This window comes from Camarhynchus parvulus, chromosome 1A (assembly GCF_901933205.1).
Source record: "Camarhynchus parvulus chromosome 1A, STF_HiC, whole genome shotgun sequence".
Classification (NCBI taxonomy): domain Eukaryota; kingdom Metazoa; phylum Chordata; class Aves; order Passeriformes; family Thraupidae; genus Camarhynchus; species Camarhynchus parvulus.
The window spans coordinates 15679362-15701988 of NC_044586.1; the positions used below are offsets into that span (position 1 = coordinate 15679362).

General features: G+C 39.8%; 1 protein-coding gene across 1 annotated transcript in view; it reads right to left on the reverse strand.

Annotated features, from left to right (window-relative positions):
* The window catches only part of GYS2 (glycogen synthase 2), a 41025-nt gene that overhangs the window by 13692 nt on the left and 4706 nt on the right, over nt 1-22627 (reverse strand). The window contains exons 2-7 of the mRNA XM_030960228.1: nt 17992-18173; nt 15265-15456; nt 14620-14805; nt 6059-6203; nt 1863-1980; nt 1337-1457 (exon numbers count right to left, since the gene is read on the reverse strand). Of these exons, the coding sequence (XP_030816088.1) occupies nt 1337-1457; nt 1863-1980; nt 6059-6203; nt 14620-14805; nt 15265-15456; nt 17992-18173 (944 nt within the window). The remainder of the gene's footprint in view (nt 1-1336; nt 1458-1862; nt 1981-6058; nt 6204-14619; nt 14806-15264; nt 15457-17991; nt 18174-22627) is intronic.

Genomic DNA, 22627 nt, shown 5'->3' on the forward strand with positions numbered 1-22627 from the left:
CAGAAAGGGTGATCAGGCAGTGGAAGGGGCTGCCCAGCGAGGTAGTGGAATTCACCCTCCATGGAAGTGTTCAGTAAGCAACTGGACATGGCTCTTAGTGTCATGGTCTAATTGACAAATGGGTGATTGGCCAAAGGATGGACTCAATTTTTTGAAGCCCTAAAGATTTTATGATTCTATGATATAAATCATTAGATGCAATAAGAAATTCCTGCAATAGTTGCTCAGGCAATTCTTTCCCTCTTATCGCACAAGACCTTCCATGTTACCAGCATTCACAAGTAACAGCCATGAAAATGCCATTAACAGGTAGCTGATGTTGCACAACACTGCCAAACAGCTGACTTCTGTTGTGGAAGAAATACTTCAGTTCCTTGAGATGATCTGTGTGAATGAAGAGATTAAGAATTTCTAGAAAATCCAGAGGCACTAAATGCCATAATAATAGAAGGTGGTGGTAGAACAATTGTACTTAGGGCTTTGAACATTAGTGATTCTTTCATCCCTGCTGACAGAGCAGTATCATAAATTTTCTCCAGATTTTCCATATTATTCAACTGTTAAGAGTACAAAGGACAGAGTCTAGGACAACAGCTAATTGATCCTTCTTAAATGATTGAAAACCAATTAGCATTATTAGCATTTTTTCTGGGTTTTATTTTCAATATATTAGTCTTTGGGACACAATGGAGACATTTTCAACTGCAGGTAGTAAGGGCTCTGCTCTGTGATTTTTAACGAGGCCTTGCTCTTATCTTAATTGAAGTACTCCATAAAGACATTTAGAAACATTGCACCAATTTTGTAACTGAGGAAACAGAACCATAGAGACCTGAATGGCTTCCCATTGCTTTGCACCACACCACTGTCAGTCTGTGAATTTTAATGTGACATTCCCATCCAGTGGGGTAGCAGAGATTTAAAAGATCATAAACAGGTCCTAACAAATTAAGCAATTTGCTTGAAAGGATGTTTTTAAAATGCAGCTTTAAAGGTTTACTTTTATTTCCATTATAATATGTAAGCCATCAGGGTAAACTCTAGAACACTATTTTCATTACTTCTCTCTAAAAACCAGGGAGGCAATGATGGATTATTTTCTTGAACTATGTAATCAATTATTTTCAATTATACAACCAATCTATCAATTAAAACTGTGTGAAATCATCATATATTCTGATGGTTCAGGAGGAGAGCCCTATGAAAACTGTGAATATCCCATAATTACTTCCCTATAAACCAGAGTATTGAAAGGGAATTCTTGTAGGTGACTTCCACAGTATGGTGAGTTTGACCATAAGCTCTACGCTTTCAGCAGCTGTGTAAGCTTTCTTACCCTCAGCAAAAAGTTTAATCTTGATAAGGCTTCTAGAAACATATCAGCTCCTTTGTTGGAAAACTCATATCTCCCAGCAATGAAGAAAAACAAGGTCTTGTCAAGATCGAAGTCAAGGTGGCTGAAAGCAAGAAAACAGACAAGAACAAAGTATTTCTCGAGATACAATCAAATAAAACACACAACAGCTTTGTATTCTGGAGGAACTTATCATCCCCAGAGAAAAATGAAAGCGAGTCTTTTCTGCTGTGCTTTAAATTGACTATCTTAATCTGACTAACTGCATCTTGGGTAAATAACAAACAGATCAAGATCTGCTGTCCGAAATCACAATCTGTTAAGTAGAGTCAGATCTGGTGTCTAAAATTCCCTTAGATTCTGACTGAGAAATCCCAGACAGACATTTGAATAAGCTGGTTTCAGCATTTCCACTCCTCTATGAAGTACTTGTTAGTCCTCCTGCTTTGGTTCTTGCTTTAAATAGTGTTGGACAAGCATTGCTAATGTTTGAAAAGTAAAAGCATACCCATAGAAATGACCTCGAATGAACTCTTGGATCCTAGCCTTGTACATGGAATGCAAATTCTGAAACTCATGCATTGCTGAAAATTTCTTAATGTTCAAGCCATTTGGGGTGACAACATCTGGAAAAGCAGAGAAAAGGCAGAGGTAGACATCTTCAGAGTCAGAGAAATCTTTAAGGAAAGAACCAATGTGTGTCTCAGGTTTATGTGAACAGGTTATGTTTTTATGTTATTCAGGGGGAGGGAACAGCACTGCCTCCACAAAGCTCTTGCATGTGGCTCTGCACTGTCTGCAGCATCAAAGCAGCTTTCACTTGTCCTCAGCACTGGGTAGACCCTGTCCTTTTGTCCTGTCAAGACTCCAGTAATGTCGCCATTGAGCCATACATTTGTTGTGCAACTTGCCCTTTACCTCTTTATCCTTGATATCACTGTTGCCTGCTCGATCACTACAGATTGAGAGCCCTTGGAAGCAGAAATTGTGCTATGCCCTTGTTTACTGCATGGCACAAGAGATATCCATTCTATCAAAACTTCTGAGAATGTATCAAAAAAGGGAGCATATAAGAAACCTTTATAAAACAGCCTCTTTCCAGTAATCAGTTGCGTTTCCCCTAAAAACATCCATGGAATAGTACACTTTACAGTTTTACTGCTGCTCTCCTCCAAGATTCTAAAGGATCTTACAATTAAAATTTGTTCATTTCCAGCATTTTAAAGGTAGAGTTTTGGGATATACACAGAAGACAGGCACTGAAATTCAGTCACTCTTAGCCTTCCTGGTAGATCACAGCAGCTATTCAAAGGCTTGCCCTAAATCCAGTCCAAGTAAATGGAAAGAATGCCATTTTCTGTCCTTTGAGCTGGGTTATGAATGGAAATGAAAGGAAAGGCCAGTTCCTCAGCAGATGTATTTCATGGCAACACAACTGACTGAAACAGACTTATACTACTTTATGATACTTGCCTGACATTGTGCAAATGGCACAGCCATTTTTGATTATTTCCTTGAAAATTACAGTCTGCTTCAGCAATATATGTATTTCCCTGCCATGTAAGTGATCTGTGGTTAAACTTTCACCTGAAAATGTCCTGAAACACTCTAGGTTAAACTACAACAGATAAAAATATAACCTTTAGTAGTAACCATGAAATAGCAAAAGTCTCAATGGATCTGTTTCTGGAATACCAATTCTGAAACTAAAGACCAGGAAATCGTTACTTGCTAGGTACTGAAGATTTGGTTTTCGATGACCAAACAGTCTTGGTGAACATGAGGAGAACACTTGTGCTTTTACCTTCTCCTGCCCAGCACTTAAGAATTCTCTAAACAAAGACCTCTGGGGGGAGGTAACAGAGCAGAACCATCCTCCCCTGTCTTTACCATCAACACACCTTCTCCTTTCTCTGACCTGTTCCTTGTTCTGTGTGAGAGAACTGGCTCATGCAGGACAGACCTTTGAGACTCCAACCATCTCAAAGACTTCCCAATACAGGAAGAATCTCTTCCCCAAGTATTTCTGGCTGGCTTCTTTCCACACTCACATTCATTTATCAGGGAGTTTTGGAGAGTCTCACCCACCAGCAGCAGCCTATGCATAACCTACTCCCCATGTCGTTTGGTTTAACTGCAGCTTCATTTATCCTTTCATGAGGACTGGGGCTCCATCCATCTCTTATTTAAGGCTTTGAGATGGGTGACAGACGTGGTGGCCCAAAGAATCCAGTTCACTATTTCTGCTCAACACACAGGAATATTTTGAACATGTGTGAGAGATGAAGTGATGAAAGAGAGTTTGGTCTCTATGCTGGGTTTTTTTGTTTGTTCGTTTGCTTGCTTTTGTTGCTGTTCTTGTTGTTTAATGAAATAACAACATTTTTGCTTGAAAAATTGTCCCAAGTAGGTCAAACCAGAATGTTTTTACTTCTGTATTTATAGAAAAGAAACTGGCATGATTTAAGTAATATTAGCACAGAATTAGGTTTTCTCTTGATAGATCACTAACAGTTAGAGCTGACTTGTACTTTTTTCAGAGCTTCCATCTATGATTTTGATCAAATACATACAGATAGGAAGCCTAGATCTAGAACTCAATTGATACCTGAATCACTTGGAATTTTGATTCAAAGTCTTCTCTACTGCTAATGAGAAATATGTTCCATATCTGAGTGAAAACATTAGAAATCCCATAACACCAGTTTTCAAATCACAAGGATATAACTTATGATCACTGACAAAATCCTGCTGGATACGTCAAAGATATTCAAGCTTTTGACAAATATGGTTTGAGAAATTGTTGATCACATAACAACTGCAGCAAGTGGGATCAGCATAATGCAAGAAGTCGTTCTGCCAGGTTTGGACTGGCAAACTGGCCTCTGTCCCACTGCAGAAGTTCTCTATGCAATCAGGTTTATTAAATTTTAAAGGGACTTCTCCAAGTGATGAGATTTATAATTTAAATTATAATCCAAGTTTGATGTTAAAGAGGAGTAGCAGAGACACCTCAATTTAGCACATTTCTGAATTATTTTTAGCTAACAATTTATTTGAAAAATTTTTGTCTCAATAAATGCAAATAAAATTTAATTGTACTAATTCAGCATCCTCCTTTTAAGGGTTTATTTTTAAAGTGGATGGAGAAATGCACACATGCTTTCAGTATTCATGTTCCTTAGCAAGCTCAATGACCTACTGAAGGATTGATGGGCATTTCAAAAAATCAATGTCTGTGCAGATGTCACAACTTCAGAGAGAATAAATAGTGTGAGAATAGGTTCCTGCACAGTTTATTTGTGGTCTTGGATTCAGAGGAACTATTAAAGCACTTATTCCCATCAGAACATACTTTCCACTTAGAGTCGTCTCTTAGGATTTGGGATGACAATTTCTACTGAATTTCTTTCTAGCTATATCAACATGATGCATGACATCTGTCAGTAGTTTTTTAACCCAAACATTAAGTATATTTACTTGGTTTCTTCAAAGTTGCAAGAATAATCACAAAAAGCTCAGGCCTGTGAATCTCTCTGTGCATGGAATTCTCTTCAGCTTCAACTGATGTTTTATCTGTGAGCAGTCTGGAGATTTTCTTCCCCAAATTAAACTGGATTCAGACTCATTTCAGTCTCCTAAAATCCCAAAACACAGACTATGATTTTCAATGGTAGCTGTGGTGGGGAGAAGTGTCATGCCTATATAAAAAAAGCTTTAAAAGTCTGATTTTCAGAGTGCTCTGCACTTTGTAAAAATCAAGAACTTTCAGAGATATCCCAGTTTAAACAACTGAACTTCAGTGACTTTTAAGGCATGGCTTTTGTGCTTAAAATAAAATGAAAAAGATAATCTAGATCCACCATCCTATTGACAGCTAGTCAGGAATGAGGGAAAGGATTCCATGAACAGCTCTTTTGTTTGGGTTCAGGAACCAAAATGTGGCTTGAAGCATTGAAGTTAACCAGGATAACAATCCCAAACTATAATCAGCACTGCAAATCAACCAATAACTCTACAAAGAGTAAGCAAAAATCCCCCAAATAAACAAACAAACAAAAAACCCCAACTAAAACCCAAAAATAAAACAAAAAAACAAGGTCAAACAAAACCAATAATTTGAGCACTGTTTAATTTAAAATAACCAAGATACCAACACACCTGCTAAATAGTCTCCAAAACTGTTGTGCAGTTTTCCCTCATGCTGCTTACCTGCAGGTGGAGTATTGGGGTTTATCCCTATAAAGCAGTGAGATGATTTAAAGAGAAATTTGATGACACATCAAACTAGGATCACGACCTTACTCAAAATCCATGCATGGAACAAGACAAGGTTTCTAAGCTTCATATTTTATGAGACTAATATCAAGAGGAAAATCAGAGAAATTATTGGGCACAGAACTATTTTTCAAACTCTACTTGTTGGTCTAATAAAAAATATTTTATCTATATGAAGCTTATCATGGTTCAGTTCTAAAAGCATGGAAACCCTGCCACAGACAAAATTCCTGAAGTTGAGGAGTCCTGGCAAAAAAAAAGCCTAACATCCATGGAAAATTGGTTAATCCCTGTAGCATAGCCAGACACGCCTGTGCATGTGTTCTTTCTCTTCATGTTTGTACACTGCCTCTATTATGCTCATTCAATCTAAGGATATGTGGGCATTCTGAGGAAATAACAGTAAAAAAATAATTCAGGTCTTACCAGGGCTTTTTTTGAGCATATGTTCTGCTTCTGTAGCTGTGATCTGGGAGACTGTGGTGAACACATGGGCACAATGCACAGATGCCCGTTCCATACAGTACCGATGGTAAATCTGCCTCTCTCCAGCCTCCTTGTCAATGTCAAACTGTTAAACAACAAAACCAACAAAAAAGACACCTGTGTGACATGACCATCAAACTGTCTCCCTCAGGGAAGGTTTCTCCTGCTAGGCTCCTTTTCCCCAGGGAATGAGAACCACGTGATTATGCTGCTGTTTTGTCATTCTGGTGTTTGAACCACTTTATCAACTTCCTTTATCAAGGAATTTGAAAAAGCAAGAGAACTCTCAGATCCTGCTTGTTCCTCAAAGAATGGCAGCTCTGCCATGGAAGGAAATCTAGATTAATGATCCCATGAAAGGTAAGGATCTGTGGAATTTGGCCTGCTGGCTGGCAATGTATCATGTTGCAGCTTTCACGGGCTTGTTAGAAAACTTGGGAGAGCAGGGAGGTTGCTGGTAGCTGAAGGGAAGAGAAGAAAACATGAATGGGGATGAGGACAGAACCTGGGGACTTGGCAGAATGGTGGGAATCACAGGTAGGCAAGAGAGAAGTGGAGGGCAGGATATAAAGACTCAGCCACAATTCCCAAGGGAAAAAAGAAAACAGAACACGAGATATTTTCTGACACGCAGAGATATTCTTCCTCCAACTCTGCCACTGTTACTTGCTGCTTCTTATATTTCAGTTTGAACTTCCTTAATTTTTAGAGGCACATGCAAGTTAAACAGCTAGATAAGGCATTCTGAACACCCAAGTATTTCTAAATCACCTTTCAATCTTGCAGCTACCCTTTTTTTAACTTATGTTATCCTGATGCAAAGAAAATGCACAATTCCCTTGAGTCCACGCTTAAAGGTTCAAATGTTCACTAACAGTATCCACAGCAAAATTGCTACAACATAGTCTAAAAAGGTGTCAGTGCTTTCAATTAAATCACAACCCTCTTAGTCTTCCATGATGTTTCACTTCTGGAAACAGAAGTCTTGAGTCCCTAAGGTCAACAGCATGGGCACCCAATGGCCTCACCCAATGTGAGTTTCATGGAGGGTGACAATGACTCTCAGTGAGCTCTGTCGTGATCGCTGCCTAATGCTGGCTGCACAGCCTGATTTTGATTGCATTTGACTGTGTAACTTTGACCATAATAGATTTAACCCCTATCACAGGCAGGGCAGACAGCACTTTCTATAGTTAGGACTGTGTGACCCCTGCCATGGCCAGCTGCTTTTAGCACTTCAGAACTTGGACAGAAGTGAAGCTATTTAGACTGTGACCTGTCCTGCAAAGCTTAATGCTGGTACAGAACATATTGTGAGAAAGTTGATGCAGTGTGAACCATTTCAGGGATCTACAGTGAAGCAAAAAACTTCTTATTTTCACTTAGATAGGTGTAGACACAGATGTAGATATAGATATCTTATAACTGCTTTGCTGAGAAAATTAATTGCTTTTATCTGCTTTAATTCTCCATCAGTGCTACAATACTAGTGGGAAAGTGGCTTCCACTGTGTTAGTTGAAAGTGCCAATCTAACCACCCTAGTGTGACCAAAAAAAAAAGGACTCTTGAAAAGTCTCAGCTGAAAACTTCCAAAGAAACTAGATGCTTTATTCTGGTATTGGTGATATCAAGAGCTTTTCTACATTTGCCAAATACAATTTACCACATGATGTGCTAAATAGTATGATACCATTTCTCAGTTGTATCCTCATATATCATCTTTTCTGCACTCCCCATGATAATTTTAGAGCATGAAATACAAAGGATATTTTCTCTAGGACATTCATCTCATTTGCCACAGAAATTGAGTGGCAGAAAGCACACAAAGAGAAAAATAAAGGGGAATTCATGTGACTCCTTAAAGTGCCACAGGTCTCAGCATCATCCTTGGCTTAGACTAAACTGATTCACAAGTAGCCCTTAACTGCATATTCAATTGTCTAAACATTCTGTGCAAAAAAGATACAAAATGGGACAGTTCTTTAGCATGCTAGACAAAGACATGAATGGGATGGGCACAACTACACAGTCAGAATTATGAAAGTATTCTCAAACACATCTGGCTTTCTATTAAAAATACTTTTGAAATTGCTAGCAAACAAATAGCTGGTCAAACTTCAAAGGCCTTTTGTTCTCTTTTTCCTTTCTCAGCAAGAATGGGTTTTAATTACAAACCGTGATTAAAAATTAAATTTGGGACAAGCTCACCAACTGTTGATAAAGACTCCCTGTAACACTGCTGGGGCAAAGGTTTATAAAAAGATTGTTAAGCACTATTACTTATTTCTAGTTAACTTTTATTTCTTTGGTTTCATGAAAAGACTTTACATATTTAACACATATCAGTGCTTATTTCTTCATTGCTATTCATTTTCCCACCTTTTATAAACGGGAATTATTTTATTTTGTGTGCTTGTGGGGCTCTTGGCATGTTTTTGCACAGGTACACAATTCCACATCTATTAGGAAGTACAAACAGAGGTCATGGGGTTCTCACATTTCATTTGCTCTCACTCTCCAGCAGCTTCCAGCATCAATCAGTAAAGCAAAACCTTGACTTTTGACCTCAGGGTGGAGTAAGAACTGCGCACTTCTGAGCAGGCTAGACAAGCGACCTCACAAAAGAGCCTTAGCCAAGTTGAAGGGCAGGTTAAATGAAAATTAATTGATGAGACAGTGCTGGTGACAAATTTAACCCACCTAGTCCTGTGCAAAGCTGAGCCTGTCTGACAATCTCCAGAGTTAGAGGCACTGTGGGGCATGGTACAATATGCTGAAACCAGCAGGATGCCTGCGCAGCTCCTCACCCCCAACCCAAAGTTCCTGCTCAATCCTGAGCCCTGCTGTGTCCAGCCCAGCTCAGGCACCTGTGAACTCTGCTCCATACCCCTCGTGTTCAGCCAGAGCAAAGCGAGATTCCCGCCAAGTGCGTCACACCTGCTTTTGTTTGTTTGCTGTTATCAGCAAATGGGAACACTGGTTAAGTCACAGATCACAGCTGCATCAAGAGAAAAAAAAAAACCTAACTCAGATGAACTGTTTACAGAACCCTTTAGGGTAGAAGAAGCTCTTAAGGTCCTTTAGTCCAACCATTTCAGTGATATTTAAAGGCCAACAGCTTCAATATCCACTTCCCTGTATATTTATTGGAGGATCCTCTCCTTCCCTGACAGGTGGAAAGCAAGCAGATTATTAGAATTTACAAGAGGGCAAGGATTAGAAGGGGAAATAACTCCTTTAGAAGGCCACTATAATTTCAAAGCAAAAGAAGATGTTCCACAGGTGCAACGCTTTGGAGTAAAATTTGCATTTGCTGCAGTGCAATTCTGAGGGAAAATTTTGGTTAATTTCTGTGGATTCTTCAGTTCATTTTCTATGGATCCATGTAATGAGCATAAAATCCCATTGATCTCTTAAAATTCAACATGTTAGGGAGCACAGCAGGTAATCACTGAGCCTCCCAGCATGACATTCTGAACTTTGAGTGAAAAAGAAGAGAATATTAAGCAGTTATGTTTCTTCTGGAAACAGTCACTGAAGTAGTAAATCCAAATCATCCATTCCTTCTTCAAAATTATAAAGATGAATTGCAAAGTATTTCCAAAACACAAGAATCATTTGAGAGTGGAAAAAGAGGAAGGACTGTATTAGCCATCTAAACTCTTGTCTGAAAGAAAGACAAATTATTTGTCACAGTCTACAAAGAATCTCTAGATACTGATATTAGGCTATGCTCTCCTAATGAAAAAAAAAAAAGGATGGTGGAAACCAACAGAAGTTAAACCAATACCAATTCAAACTGGAATTAATACATGTAATTTTCCTAAATTAAACATTATGTCACCTTTGCATAAATAATACAGACTCACCATTTAATACCCTCACAATTTAAACCTTACCTCAAGGGTGGATAATATCACTGTAAATACTTTGTAATTCAAATAAAAGGTACAGGTTTGATGCCTGAGGATTTTAGAAAAAGAACTAAATAATCTTTCTTGGTCTTTTAAAAGAGTGGTACAATCAAGTTCAAAGTGATTCTACAGAACAAAGGAACAGTCAGAGATTGGTTTGAAGTTCAAATTCCTAAGCGACTAAAAGGTAGAATGGAAACATTTTTGCTTCCAGCATAATCTCACTGGCTGCTGCTGTCTAAATTAGGTAAGAACCACTCCCTTAAAATCCAGCTAACATCAAATTTACCTCCAATTGACTGTTGGCTTATGTAAAGAGAGCTTTCATTCTGGTATAGCTCTGCCAGGCCAAAAGAGAATGAAATTTACACTTCCTGGCTTAAATCAGATTTCCATCAGCTGCTCTGTTGACAAAGTGGATTAGCTTTGTGTAACAGTGAGCTCGGTGACAAACTGGACAGTACAGCACTAAGTGGAGTGAGACATTGTCAGCAAAAAAGCTCTTGACTATTCATTTTCATTGGGATTTTTAGTACTTTTCCTTTTGGACTTCTTGGAGCAGGATTTTCCACCACTTTGCAAACAGGATTCAGCTGCACCTGCATGAGCTGAATGAAAATGTTCCAAGTTCTAAACAGAAGTGTTACACATCAGCAGGGCAACCTAAGGAAAAAGGCAATGAAGGCTATGACTGACTTTTTTTTCCTTCTCCTTTTCCCATTAAACTCAAAGTGGTTTTTTAGTAAGAAGCATTAGAGGCTGAACCACACAAACTTCTCCATGATGCCAGGCCAGTGGTCCCAAAAATAATTTCAGATGATGACCTCTCCAGGTGAAATCATTTTACGAAATGAGCTGTCTATTCACCTAGGAACTTGTTTGGATCATTGTTGTCTCAGTCAATTTATGAAAGGTGCTGGTTTATTTAAAACTCTAGAGGCATGAAAGGATACAAAAAAATCCCCATGCAAAACAAGCAAATAACTAAATCAGTCCCCTCAAACAATGGGGAAAACAAACAGATTGAAAATGCTAATCTTCAGCTGAGAAGCCAATTCCTCCTGAAGAGAGAAAGGCTCCACAGACCCAGAGATTTTTTTCACAGAAATTCCTATTTCTTTTAGCAATTTTGGTTTAGTTATCTTGGCAACAAACATAATCTCACATACAAATGTAAAAGCTGCACTGGACATGGAGACAATGGGAAAATGCTCTATTGGCTGGACTATTTAGATATACGAAAGTTCTTAAACTTCTATTGGGAATTAAACTCATAAAAAACCCTGCTTGATATTGAAATTAGGCAGTGTTGAGTTTGGAAGAGTTCAAGACAATAACCCATAGGTTTAGTGAGCAGTCCCTGGTCCAGTCATGTACCCAGGGTTCTTCAAATAATTAAAAGTAAATAAAAATAAAGACACTGTCAGTTACTGTACATGTCACCCCATTTTGTTCTTTTGGTTTTCCCTCCTTTCCTTTCTCCAGGATGAGAGTGAATTAAAAGTGAATCTAGGTACTAAAATATGCAGTAAATAGTAACACAACAGTGTTACTTCTGGTGGCCACTGTGATCCTGAGTGCCTGCTAAGAGTTTAACACTCAGGTGCTCACTGGAGCAGAGGCAGGTTAATTCCAGCCAGCCCAGATGAATTGAGTTAAAACTGTAAGAATATAAGAATTGTACAAGCTCAAACCTTAACCACAGGATCATTAAGGTTGGAAAAGACCTCCAAGATCACTGAGTCCAACCTTTGACCAACCGCCACCTTGTCAATTAAAGCACAGCCCTGAGTGCCATGTCCAGTTGCTAAGCTGTAATACTGCCTAAGAACCAGGATCCCATCTCTGACTGAGGCAAAGAGCAGATGGCTCAGGAAGAGGTCAGGACTCACACAACATTACAGTTTTACATCCATATAGCACCCTCCCATCTTCCAGACATCCACAGCTTTCCTCTACTAAGCTGACTGGGTTTGCAGCCCCCCAGAAAACGTCCTCTTACAGAACGTCAGATTACAGGCTGACATGTGCCCTCAGCTCATGGAACAGGGAGTTTTGGTAGCCCACAGCTCAGGACTCTACTGATCTTGCATCTTCTAGCCCTGCTTATCTATGGGGATGGTTTGACAGTGCAGTGGGAGAGTCCTGCACTGTGTGGGCAGTGCAGAACTGCCTACCAGGCATCCTAACTCAGCATTTTGTGGACTGTGTTGAGGGCTCGAAAAAAAGACATGAGGTTTCCTCTTTTCTCTCTATGAGCTGTACATGCCTGATTGCGTCAGGCACAATAAGGCCACACACTTTCATTCTGTGCTGCAGCCATTTTTCTGTGACGTCTGGCACAATACATCCTGGCAGCTGCTGCCTGGTGGGAACTGTGTTCTAGCTGTGAAACACTGGTCAAACGTGAGAACTTAATCATACTTCAAAGGAAAACATTTATGCAATAGCACTGAAAAAGGAAACCCAGCTATTTTTGGGGTGGGAGGGGGTGAAATGCTCTAAAAAAATATTGCTCCCTCCAAAGATTAAACATTAGGAAGCCCTAAAGAATCTTCTTCACTAAGAAAATTGCTTGATTGACCTAAATAGTTTGTTGCTAGAAGGCAACAAGAATATGTCTGAAGATCTAGCTGTTATTTAATTATGGTATTCGAGATCAAGCTCTTGTGTCTCAACAGACTTTTGGGCCAAGGTGACCTTTTCACAGCCAAAGAAGCCCTCACTAAGATAGTTAACTTTTCCGGGAAGAGTTTTAGCATCCTATAGCAACATTAAACAATAGTATAACAGCTTGACATAATTTCCTCTGTTAGTACCTTTAATTGTCAACCCACAAAGGGTATAAGGCATTACAGCCTAGAAATCCACAATTTCATTCCCTTAAATATTATTTACAGCCATTTAGAATGATATTTGGAATCGAAACTTATGTTTCATTCCACATATTCTTAGAATAAAATCTGAATAGACATTTCTGTATTTGTGACATAGCTGATGGTTACCAACGGAATTTGTGAGGCTTTGCAGGATGGACAGTGCTTTCACATATAAAGATGTTCATGTCATGTACGGACAGAAAAAAATTTTATTAATACTGTGACTAGTTTATAAATATATTAAAGTCTGCCGGTTTAGTCAGATGTAAGATCATTAGAGTACCTTTTGAGTACACTGAGAAGGGTGAGGCCCCCAAAAATATTCATGAAGAGAAAAAAACCCAGTTGCTTTGAAAAAAAAAAGACTGCTTTTCAGACTGCTTGTAGCTCCCTCAATTAACCAGAATCAAAACAAACCATTCTGTATTATACACACAGGGAGACTATGAGTGAGCAGGAGTGTCTGGACTCCTACACAGCAGGCCTGTGATGTTCATGCTGCCTTATTAATGCACCTAACACCATAACTAACTTAGAAGTCTAGGAGAGATGATTTACAAGGGCTTGGAGTGACAGGACAAGGGGGAATGGCTTCAGAATGACAGAGAGCAGGTTTAGATTGGATATCAGGAAGAAATTCTTCACTGTGAGGGTGGTGAGGCCGTGGCACAGGTTGCCCGGAGAAGCTGTGGCTGCCCCATCCCTGGAAGTGTCCAAGGCCAGGCTGGATGGGGCTTGGAGAGACATGGGCTAGTGGAAGGTGTCCCTGCCCATGGCAGGGGTCAGAATGAGATGATGTTTACCAAAAAAAACCCCAAACCATTCCATGATTCCCTGTTTCTGAGTCAGGCCAGCAACACACAACTGCTTAGGTCTTGTCTTTGGAAGACACAGCTCCCCAATATGTCAAGCTTCAAACATCCAACTGAAAATTTTCTTCACTGATTTTAGCCAAGGATGTGGTTCTTTTATGTACCTCTACCTTCACTAAGTGCTGGAATGGAAAAACCTCTTGAATTCAGGTTTGTCTGTGACCATATGAGAAATCCCAGATCAGGCAAAGTACCCTGATGAGGGCAGTGCTGAAAACATTTGGGTCCTTGAAACATTGTTTTGTGTTATGCTTTGAGTGGAAAGAGAACAGTGAAAATCAAAACCAACAGACAGTTTACACACATTCCAAGAAATACATGTGAGTCTTTTGAACTCAGAAAGTACTTCCTACATTTGCCAGTTACAAATTAGGCCTAACCTGAAATGCTTGAAATTAGGACTCACTATGGTTTGTAAAAATTAAGAAGCAGGCTGGGGGAAAAAGAACTCAAAGCAACCATGATCCACTGCAATTCTGGGGTATTTTTCACAAGAGGAGGGCTATTGGTTATTTTTTCTACTGTGTTACATTCAGAAAGACTTTTGTGAGGCTACACCTGAAGGGTCAGATGTTGGCTAGAGCTGGATAGGTTTTACTAGTTTCCACTGAGCTTTCAGAGCTGTCAGATGATACAAAGGCACTTATGCCTAGACACTTCATGATCTTACAAATGTTGATTCTCATGCTTTGGAATCAACAACCAGCTACGGGTCAGTCATAAGCAAGCACACAAGACAGAAAATACAATAAATGGTGCAACACCATAAACAGAAAGGGAGCCAGGAGATGATTAGCTAAAAAAAACAGAGAAGAATGAGAAAAATATCTCTTACCTGGTCCAGATTGTTGTAAAAGTCAATACTGGCTGCACACAAGTATCTCCCAAGCAGAGTTGCATGGGTAGTAAAAATTGTGGCAACGGGAAGTTTCTGTGATCGAGACAGGATTAAACCCACTCCTGCCTGCCACTCGTGGAAGTGGGCAATTATATTGGGCTTGTCATCAAACTGACAGGAAAGCTGAAAATAAAAAGAAATACATGAAACATACATTACCCTGTCCATCATCCCAGCCCCAGAGAACTTTTCTTTTTCTTCTTTTGGTGAAGCCTTTTGTATGCTTGCTTTCCTTCTTGTGACAAAACAGTACAATTTTAAGAGGACATGCGCCTTGATTTCCATCAGCTCTAATCCTTAACCCAAGAAAAATGTGTGCCTCTCTAGCTCCTGAGAACAGACCTGTTTCTAGAGTGTCAGAGGGGTCTGGCAAGCACAGTCACTCAGACTCCACACTGGGCAGCCCCACTACACTTCTTCTGGAAAAATATAGTTGAATGACCAGTCAACATTTAAGTTTTAAATACAAATTTGATTTACGTTGAGATCAACTTCCTAAAAATCTTGATTTTCAAACTGGAGAATAGGAAACACATCCCAAAGTAGTTTTGGTCTGCAAATCTCTAGATTTAAAAACTGTACCTCTTTCAAAAACCAGGCTGTTAATGATCCAAAAATCACAGCATCGTTGGCTTCTCGGTCATGAAAAGGGATCCCTATGTTGCTGACTTCCCAAAATTCACCTTTCCACTTGTCCAGGTTCCAAGCTGCTGATCCTATATCAAACAGTAAGACATAAGGGCTGCCCTCTATCAGCCATCTTCCAAAAAAGACCTATGGAAAAGAGGCAAGGATAAGAAGGATAGAAAGAAAAGGTTAAAGCGAGTGTAAAGGCCAGTTAGCACAACAATCTTCATCCATCACATCTGAAGTATTTCACAGAAACAATGTGTATTCACAGTCCTACAACCCAGGACTTGCAGTTTTCTTTGCAAAATACATAGAGTATTACTGAAGCAAAGGAAACTATAACCTTTAGGAACATTTATTTTTAAGTCTTTCATTTTAGATTTTCACTGCAATAGTAACTTCTTTTCTATGAAAGAAAAAAAAAGGTTAGGAAGACTGCACTTGCTCGAATAATGAGGTCTTCTTATTGAAGTATCTATGCCAGTTCTGTCCTTATTTTAAAATTATCATTTTCTTTCACTCATATTTGTCTCCAGTCTTTTGCTGTCTATGCTAGAATACTGGAGACAGGTTTTGTAGGACTGATGCTTGGTGCCTGTATCTACCATGACATTTCTTCCCTCTTCCCAAGCAGCACAGAGGGGAAGGATTCCAATTCTATTTGGAAGAGTGGAAGGATCAGTCAGAAGTGGAAGATCAATAAACCTCAATACCTAAAATCACATCAGGCTAAAAATGCAGCTTTCCTGCTTTGTCTCCATTGGTATAATTAAACATTTCTAAGAGTATTCACAACTTCACTGCCTGCACTGGCTTGCCCAACCCAGCTGGGCCCACACTACAGTCTGCAAAGCCAAATAATTTCACATTAAATCTGCCATCAGAACAGCTGGGGCCTCAGGGGTTGAACCCAGCCCTGACACTGCAATGAGCTGAAGAGAGGTCAGGTCTTGAAAACAAATACGATAAAAGCCTTCGGCCTGTTTTCACAAAAAGTACAAGGCATAACAAAGGCAGGTTTGCTCCTTTTCGCTCCTCATGCATTTATTTCAGACTATCCAGATTTACTATTCAGGAAAATGAGGTTTAAAAGCAGGGAACCCAGACTTCATCTAAATACATGGTCAGGTTGTGGCAAGGAACACACCTGACCTGAGAAGTCTGGAAGCATTCCAAGGTCCCCTGGTTTAAAACCATCCATTGTGATGCATAAGCAAAACCCAGACATAAATGTTAATAGGATAAGTGCAGCTCCTGGAAACGAGAGCGTCATTATTGGAGATCAAAGCTATATTTGACATCCCTGGGACAGATTTGCTGCTGTATAGGAATACTTCAGCAGCACCATGCATGTGTTGGGCTGGCAGAGGTGGCGGATTAAATTGGATGCATTGCTGGAGCAACATAAAGCATTGCAATCAATGTGCCCCAGAAGTCTTTAGCTGCTCTCCAGACACAGGAGTGTTACAGAGGCAACATGGAAAACCTGATCAGTGACCTATGAAAATCTGATAAAGATAAGAAATGGCAGATTGGACCTTTCAGTTTGAGCCCGCACAATTCAAGCATCAAGTCAGTGTCCCCAACAGACACCCTCCCAAGCTGTGGCGCATACTCATCCAACAAAAGACATCTGCATAACAGGGCATTAGATCCTAAGAACAGCACAACTGCTCTCACAAAGGCAGACAACACATTGCCAGTGCCACAGCTAGTGACAACCCAAGAACTTCAGGAATTTCTACACTGAAGTGTGTCAATCCCCTCAGCAACAGTAAGAATCCTTCCCTGCTGCTGCCTCTGATGCTCTCCACATCTGTTCAGCACACAGAAGGAGCAGACAATTTTTCCTCCTGCAAACTGGCATCTCTGAGGGACTCAACACTGAGTCAGAGTGCAGGCAAGTTCTACATATCTGATAAGGACTGCAAGAAAGGAGGTCAAATTTAGCATGAGTTACCTTCCACCCATTTTCAGGTAACCAAAGCTGCTTGCAGCTTAATAACTGCCCATAAACACAGCAGATAATCTATTTCTTTTAGCAGATAACCTTTATAGGAAGAAGTTTATTCCTACTTCATTGTTGGAGAAACCGAGCCTCAAAAAGGCTATGAGATCACACAGAAAACACTGGTTAAAAATCACGTTGGAAAGAGAGAAAATCCACTTCTTGTATTGTGGTTTAGCCTCTCTTCTCGGGGAACTGACAGCTGGTTGCACTGAACTGAGGATGTGGATCCTTTGTGACCTCAGTGCTTTTCTCAAGTCTTTTCTGGTTTTCAGCTCAATATTTTTATGCTACATTAGAAAATCTGAGAGCTAATGGAACACTCTTCTCACTCCCATGCAAGAATGTGAAATAAGGGCACAAAGTAAGGTCATGTTATATGTACTAAAATCTCACTGCACTTAGAGACCAGATAAATAAGTCATTAATCCAGTTAAGCAGCCTTGCAGATAAATGACTGTTAAAACCCATAATTGGATGAACTGGTTCCTCCTCAAAAATAACCTTTAATGAATTGACTCTGCTGTTCTAACAGTGGTTTCCAAGCCTTTCCCATTGTGACATTGACCAGGACTGCTGTGTCAAGTGGAACGACAAGAGCATTAACCCAAACTTTAATCTCCTCAGAGTCAGATTTGTTGCCCTGGGAAGCAGCAACACATCTGATTTACCTGACACCCTTGGCTTTTCATGGTGTCCATTGCCTTCTTAACTGCAGGGTTTGGAGGTTCAGAGAATTCCACCTGAGTCTTCACATTCTGCTCAAAATAGGGGCCAATCAGGAAATAGTTTTCACCCCATTCATCTGCTGTAGTTTTGGCTTTTGTCTGGATCACAGTGTAAATGCCTCCCACTGCAAAAGAAGATCACAAAAAACAAAAATTAGAAAGGGGCACAGGCTACAGATCTCTCAGGATTCTAGGTACTAAGCTCCAACCCACCTGTGGATCAGATACACCGCTAGTCAAATCCCTTCACATATGTAGGCTTTAAGTGAAATCCAGCCTCAATCAAATAAACAGAAGTTCAGTCTCTTAAATGGTATCAGAGCTTCCCTGTTCAACTGGGGGATTAAAATCCCAGCCCTCATACTTCTACTCTCCCATGTCTGATCTTGATTCTGCTGCATCCCAAGCACAGCCTTCTGCTTTTGTTTTATTGCCTCAGTTATAATTTTCAAACCTATTTTTCATCACGTGGTAAGAGCTGAGCTTGTTTGACACAAATCACTAAGAGAATTTGAGAAACTGATGGATTTCATTGACCGGTGCCTATAAAAATGGACTTAACCCAATATCCTCAAAGCATAAGGAGTTTTGTTCCATTATCAGTCTTGAAGAGTTGTTAAAGTTGGAGGGAATGTGGCCTACACTGACTACATAAACGTCTGTAGCATCTTTCACCAAAATATTGTCTGCTTTAAAGGCAAATGCAGCATTCAAATGTGTAAGACAATCCAGCAGTATCCCTTGCCAAGTCAATACAGATCTATCCAGTCTTGCACATGGTGTGTAAGAGTCCCTTAGCTGCTCTTGGTCAGTTTGCCATAGCCAGCCCTGGAATTCACACACTGACAGGACAAATCTCTCTTTGCCACAGTGCCCAGGGTGTCAGGCAGTAGACATTGCACCACCACCAAGTCAGGAGGGCAAGAGGGCATGCTTGAATCCAGCAAGGGGGCAGGATGGTGAGGGAAAAGAAAACCTGAAGCCAAGCAGCTGCTGCACACCAGAGACAATGAGCATAGCTACAGCAGGGTGGGAGAGAGGGAACACAACAGGTACAAAGAGCAAAAGGAATACTACAGAAGGGATTGGCGCTCATACATAATTTTTTTCTTCCCTCCACTCAATGTTGAAGCTTTGGAAATATTGGCAGCACTCTGGGGATGGAGATGGTGCTACAGCTTCCAGCAGTGACATCAAAATTACCTATGGAGCCAGCACTGAAAGCTGCCAGGGATTGAGAGCTGGCATGCTAGGCTCACCCTTTTAAAGCTATTGGGATATCCAGAGGCGCCAGTGCACCACATCCAATATAATTAAAAACCTTGAGAAGTTACCTAATTCTCCTTAAAAATCTGCCACTGCTATGTACAATACGGCAGCTGAAGTTGCTCAGCACTTTGGGAGATTAGTTCCCAGATTAATTAAACTGCATCCCCTGACAAACACAGGAAGCCTTCTGCAAAGCCTGCTGTCTTGCAGCCCTGGGGAGCCAAATGACAGAGCTACAGTTTTAATTATGCTCCTAGAAAATAAATTGTTCACTTAAATCCTTTTCTCTACAAATATTTCATTTGTTTTGAATGCTGAAAGGACCTCTGGTCTCAATATTTTCATGTCTCAGGATTCTAGGTATTTACAAAGAGGAAAAAAATGCAGTTTCAATCTACCAGCTTGCTAAGTAGAATTAGTAAAATAAACTATTACCCTTAATAATTCAAGACCTAAGAAGACAAGAATCTTACAAATGTCTGTTCCTAAATCAAGCTGTCAGTTCAAGAGTTTCACATCATGTAGCCACGGAATTGCAGAAGGAAACCTATGCATAACACTATTATTCTCCCCTTCAGCAGGACCAGAAAGCTTCAGAAACTAATTTGTAGTCATCATATTCTTCCATGGCTGCTTTGGACAGGGATTTAGAGCAATCTTAGATAAATAACACTGTATTTTCCCTCCAAGTTTCTCTGCTCAAGCTGAGAGAGTCTATTTAAAAAGTTTGGATTCAGAGAAACATAAAATTTTAATTCTGTGAGAAAAATCAGAACATTCAACCTAAAAAGCAATAGTTACAATGATACCACTGTTTTTATGGGGTAGTAAATTCACCATAGGAGCATAAGAGGCCTCAATCCAAAATAAGATAAATATGAGGCTTGGTAGAAATCTTAGTCATGAAACTGGCTGGTTTGAATTGGCAGAGATACAGAGCTTAGAATGAGGAAAGAATTTAGTGCAGAGCAGCCTGATGATCCAGGAAAAAGAGAAAACATGACTTGCAAGATGAAAGACACTAAATACCATGATAAAGCTGTATATGCCTAGAGTGAAGCAAAGCTCCTTTCCCCATCCTAGGAGTGTGGCTCAGCCTCTTCCACACTGCAAAGGGCTCAACACTGAGATTGGCAATGTAGCGGAGTTTCCACAGCCACAGATTTCAAGAGAAATGGGGAATCTGCAGCTCAAGGGCAGGGCAGAGCCTGGATCTTTGTTTCACACAGCCAGCATCCAAGTGTTTCTTTTCACAAGGTTTTCCTTAGGATCCCTGTGTGCGCTGAAGAGCCAAAGATGTATGGAAGTCCTCTTATGGGGGAAAGAATGGAGAGTGTGCCATGCTCTGCTGTCATAATCTGTTGCACAGCAAGGTAAAAAACATTTCAGGGTGTGCTGATTTGCCTGAAATGCACTAAAAGGTACTTACAATAAAATCCAAGGAGTACATGTTACAGGCTGTTAAAACTCCTCAGAAGTTAACTGTGATAAAAGCCGTGCTACCTGGCCCCCAGACCTGCTTTTGTCTTCCCTGTTACTGTGGAAATATGACTCACAAAGCATGTCTGTGCATAAGGTTTAACTGACAGCGGAGGGAAACTGCAAGTGAAACTATGCATGTAGGAAGTGTTGGGTATAACTTAAAAAAGACATCTTGAGAAGAACAGAGCAATGCCTAGAATAATGTATTGATTTTTGAAATTACACCTCTCCATAGCAAACTCCAGGAACACATTATATATCTTTTAAGAGCTAGTTTCTGTATGCTCAGTTGCTTTGAATTCCCTGGAAATATCTGTGCCAGTAAGCAAAACATTACATATCCTACTGAGTAGCAGAGTAAGGGTTTACATGTTCAGCTCACAGAATTCTCAACTTGCTTCAACAATTTGGTAAGCCTTCTTTTTCTTGTCTAATACAATGTTTTAGGTCATAGTATAAACAGAAAACCTTTCCAAACAACAGGGATGTACCAAAATGTTGCAAGTTTCTCTATGCTGCCTCTGAAATTTTGTACTTTGAAACAGGGTTAAAACAAACAAGAAATGACAAAATGAGAAACTCATAGAGAATCAGTAGAGATCAGAACAAGAGAACTGGTTTGGAATATCACAGACAAGGGGAATTAGCAGTAAAATGTTGATACAGGAATAGTTTAGTTTTCTGATGTTCAACAAAATGCTTTATTCAAATATATTAAGTTTTAGTCATTTAAAAACATAATTGAAATAAAAATATTTTTATTATTTCTTTTTAAAACATGCTTTTAACCTTTCCACCAATAAATGAAATCAACTTTAAAAGGAAATCATCAAAAATTTTTTCCCCACCTATCTCCTTTCCATTCTTCCTCTTGTTTTGGTTTTTTTAAAGGAAAAAAATAAACTGGCACAGAAAGGGGAGCTCAGATATTTGGGAAAGAAGAATTTTGTTAATTTAGGGGAAGTTTGATGTATTTTTAGTGACCTCTTTAAAAAACAGAAGATAAAACCAAAATACTATCTCAAAAAATTCCACAGAATTATTTTAAAAGCCTAAACCTTTTTATCTATGTTAACACTACTAGAATTTGTCTAAAGGAGTTCTCTGCATCACTCCAGCATTTTCTGTTTTCCTTGTTTCAAGTCCTGCTGTGTTATTTTTTTTTTGTATATTTAAAATCCAAGCAGCAGTTAGAGCTTGTCCTCCTACCCACCCCACACTGCAGAAGGACAGAATGAGGGAGCAGCAGAAACCAAAAACAAGGGAGAGAAATAGGAAGTGAACTACAGAAGTGAGACAGAGGTAAGTGGAGATTGTCACTGATCCTTTCTCACACACCTTTGGTATACAGAGAGAGCATCAGGACAATTCCAGGGCTCTGCAGCTTCTTTGCTATGTCCTGACCAGGCCACTCTGGAGGCATTAAAGCTTCCCTGAGAACCATGAGAGCCACAGGATCCATGGGAGCAGCGTGAGCCCAGGCTCGGGACTCAAACTGCCACAATCACTCTCACATCAATTGTTTCACCATTCTCCTCAGAATGTGTCTTTGATCTGCACAGGTGTGATAAAAATTTGGGTTTAACTTGTTTCTAACATTTCATTGGAATCTGATTGATTGATTGTCTGTTGAGGTGCCCTAAATAAAATCAGGTTGCAAAATGCGTCAGGTGAAAAACAACCAGCATCTTCAGCCAGCAGATATTTTTCCTGTGGTTTTTGGGCTATGTTTGTGGCCAGGACTCCTCAGAAGACAGATCTCCACATTCTCTGAAATTCTGACATTCCAAACATATTCTGAAATAATACTGAACCATTGAAACTTATG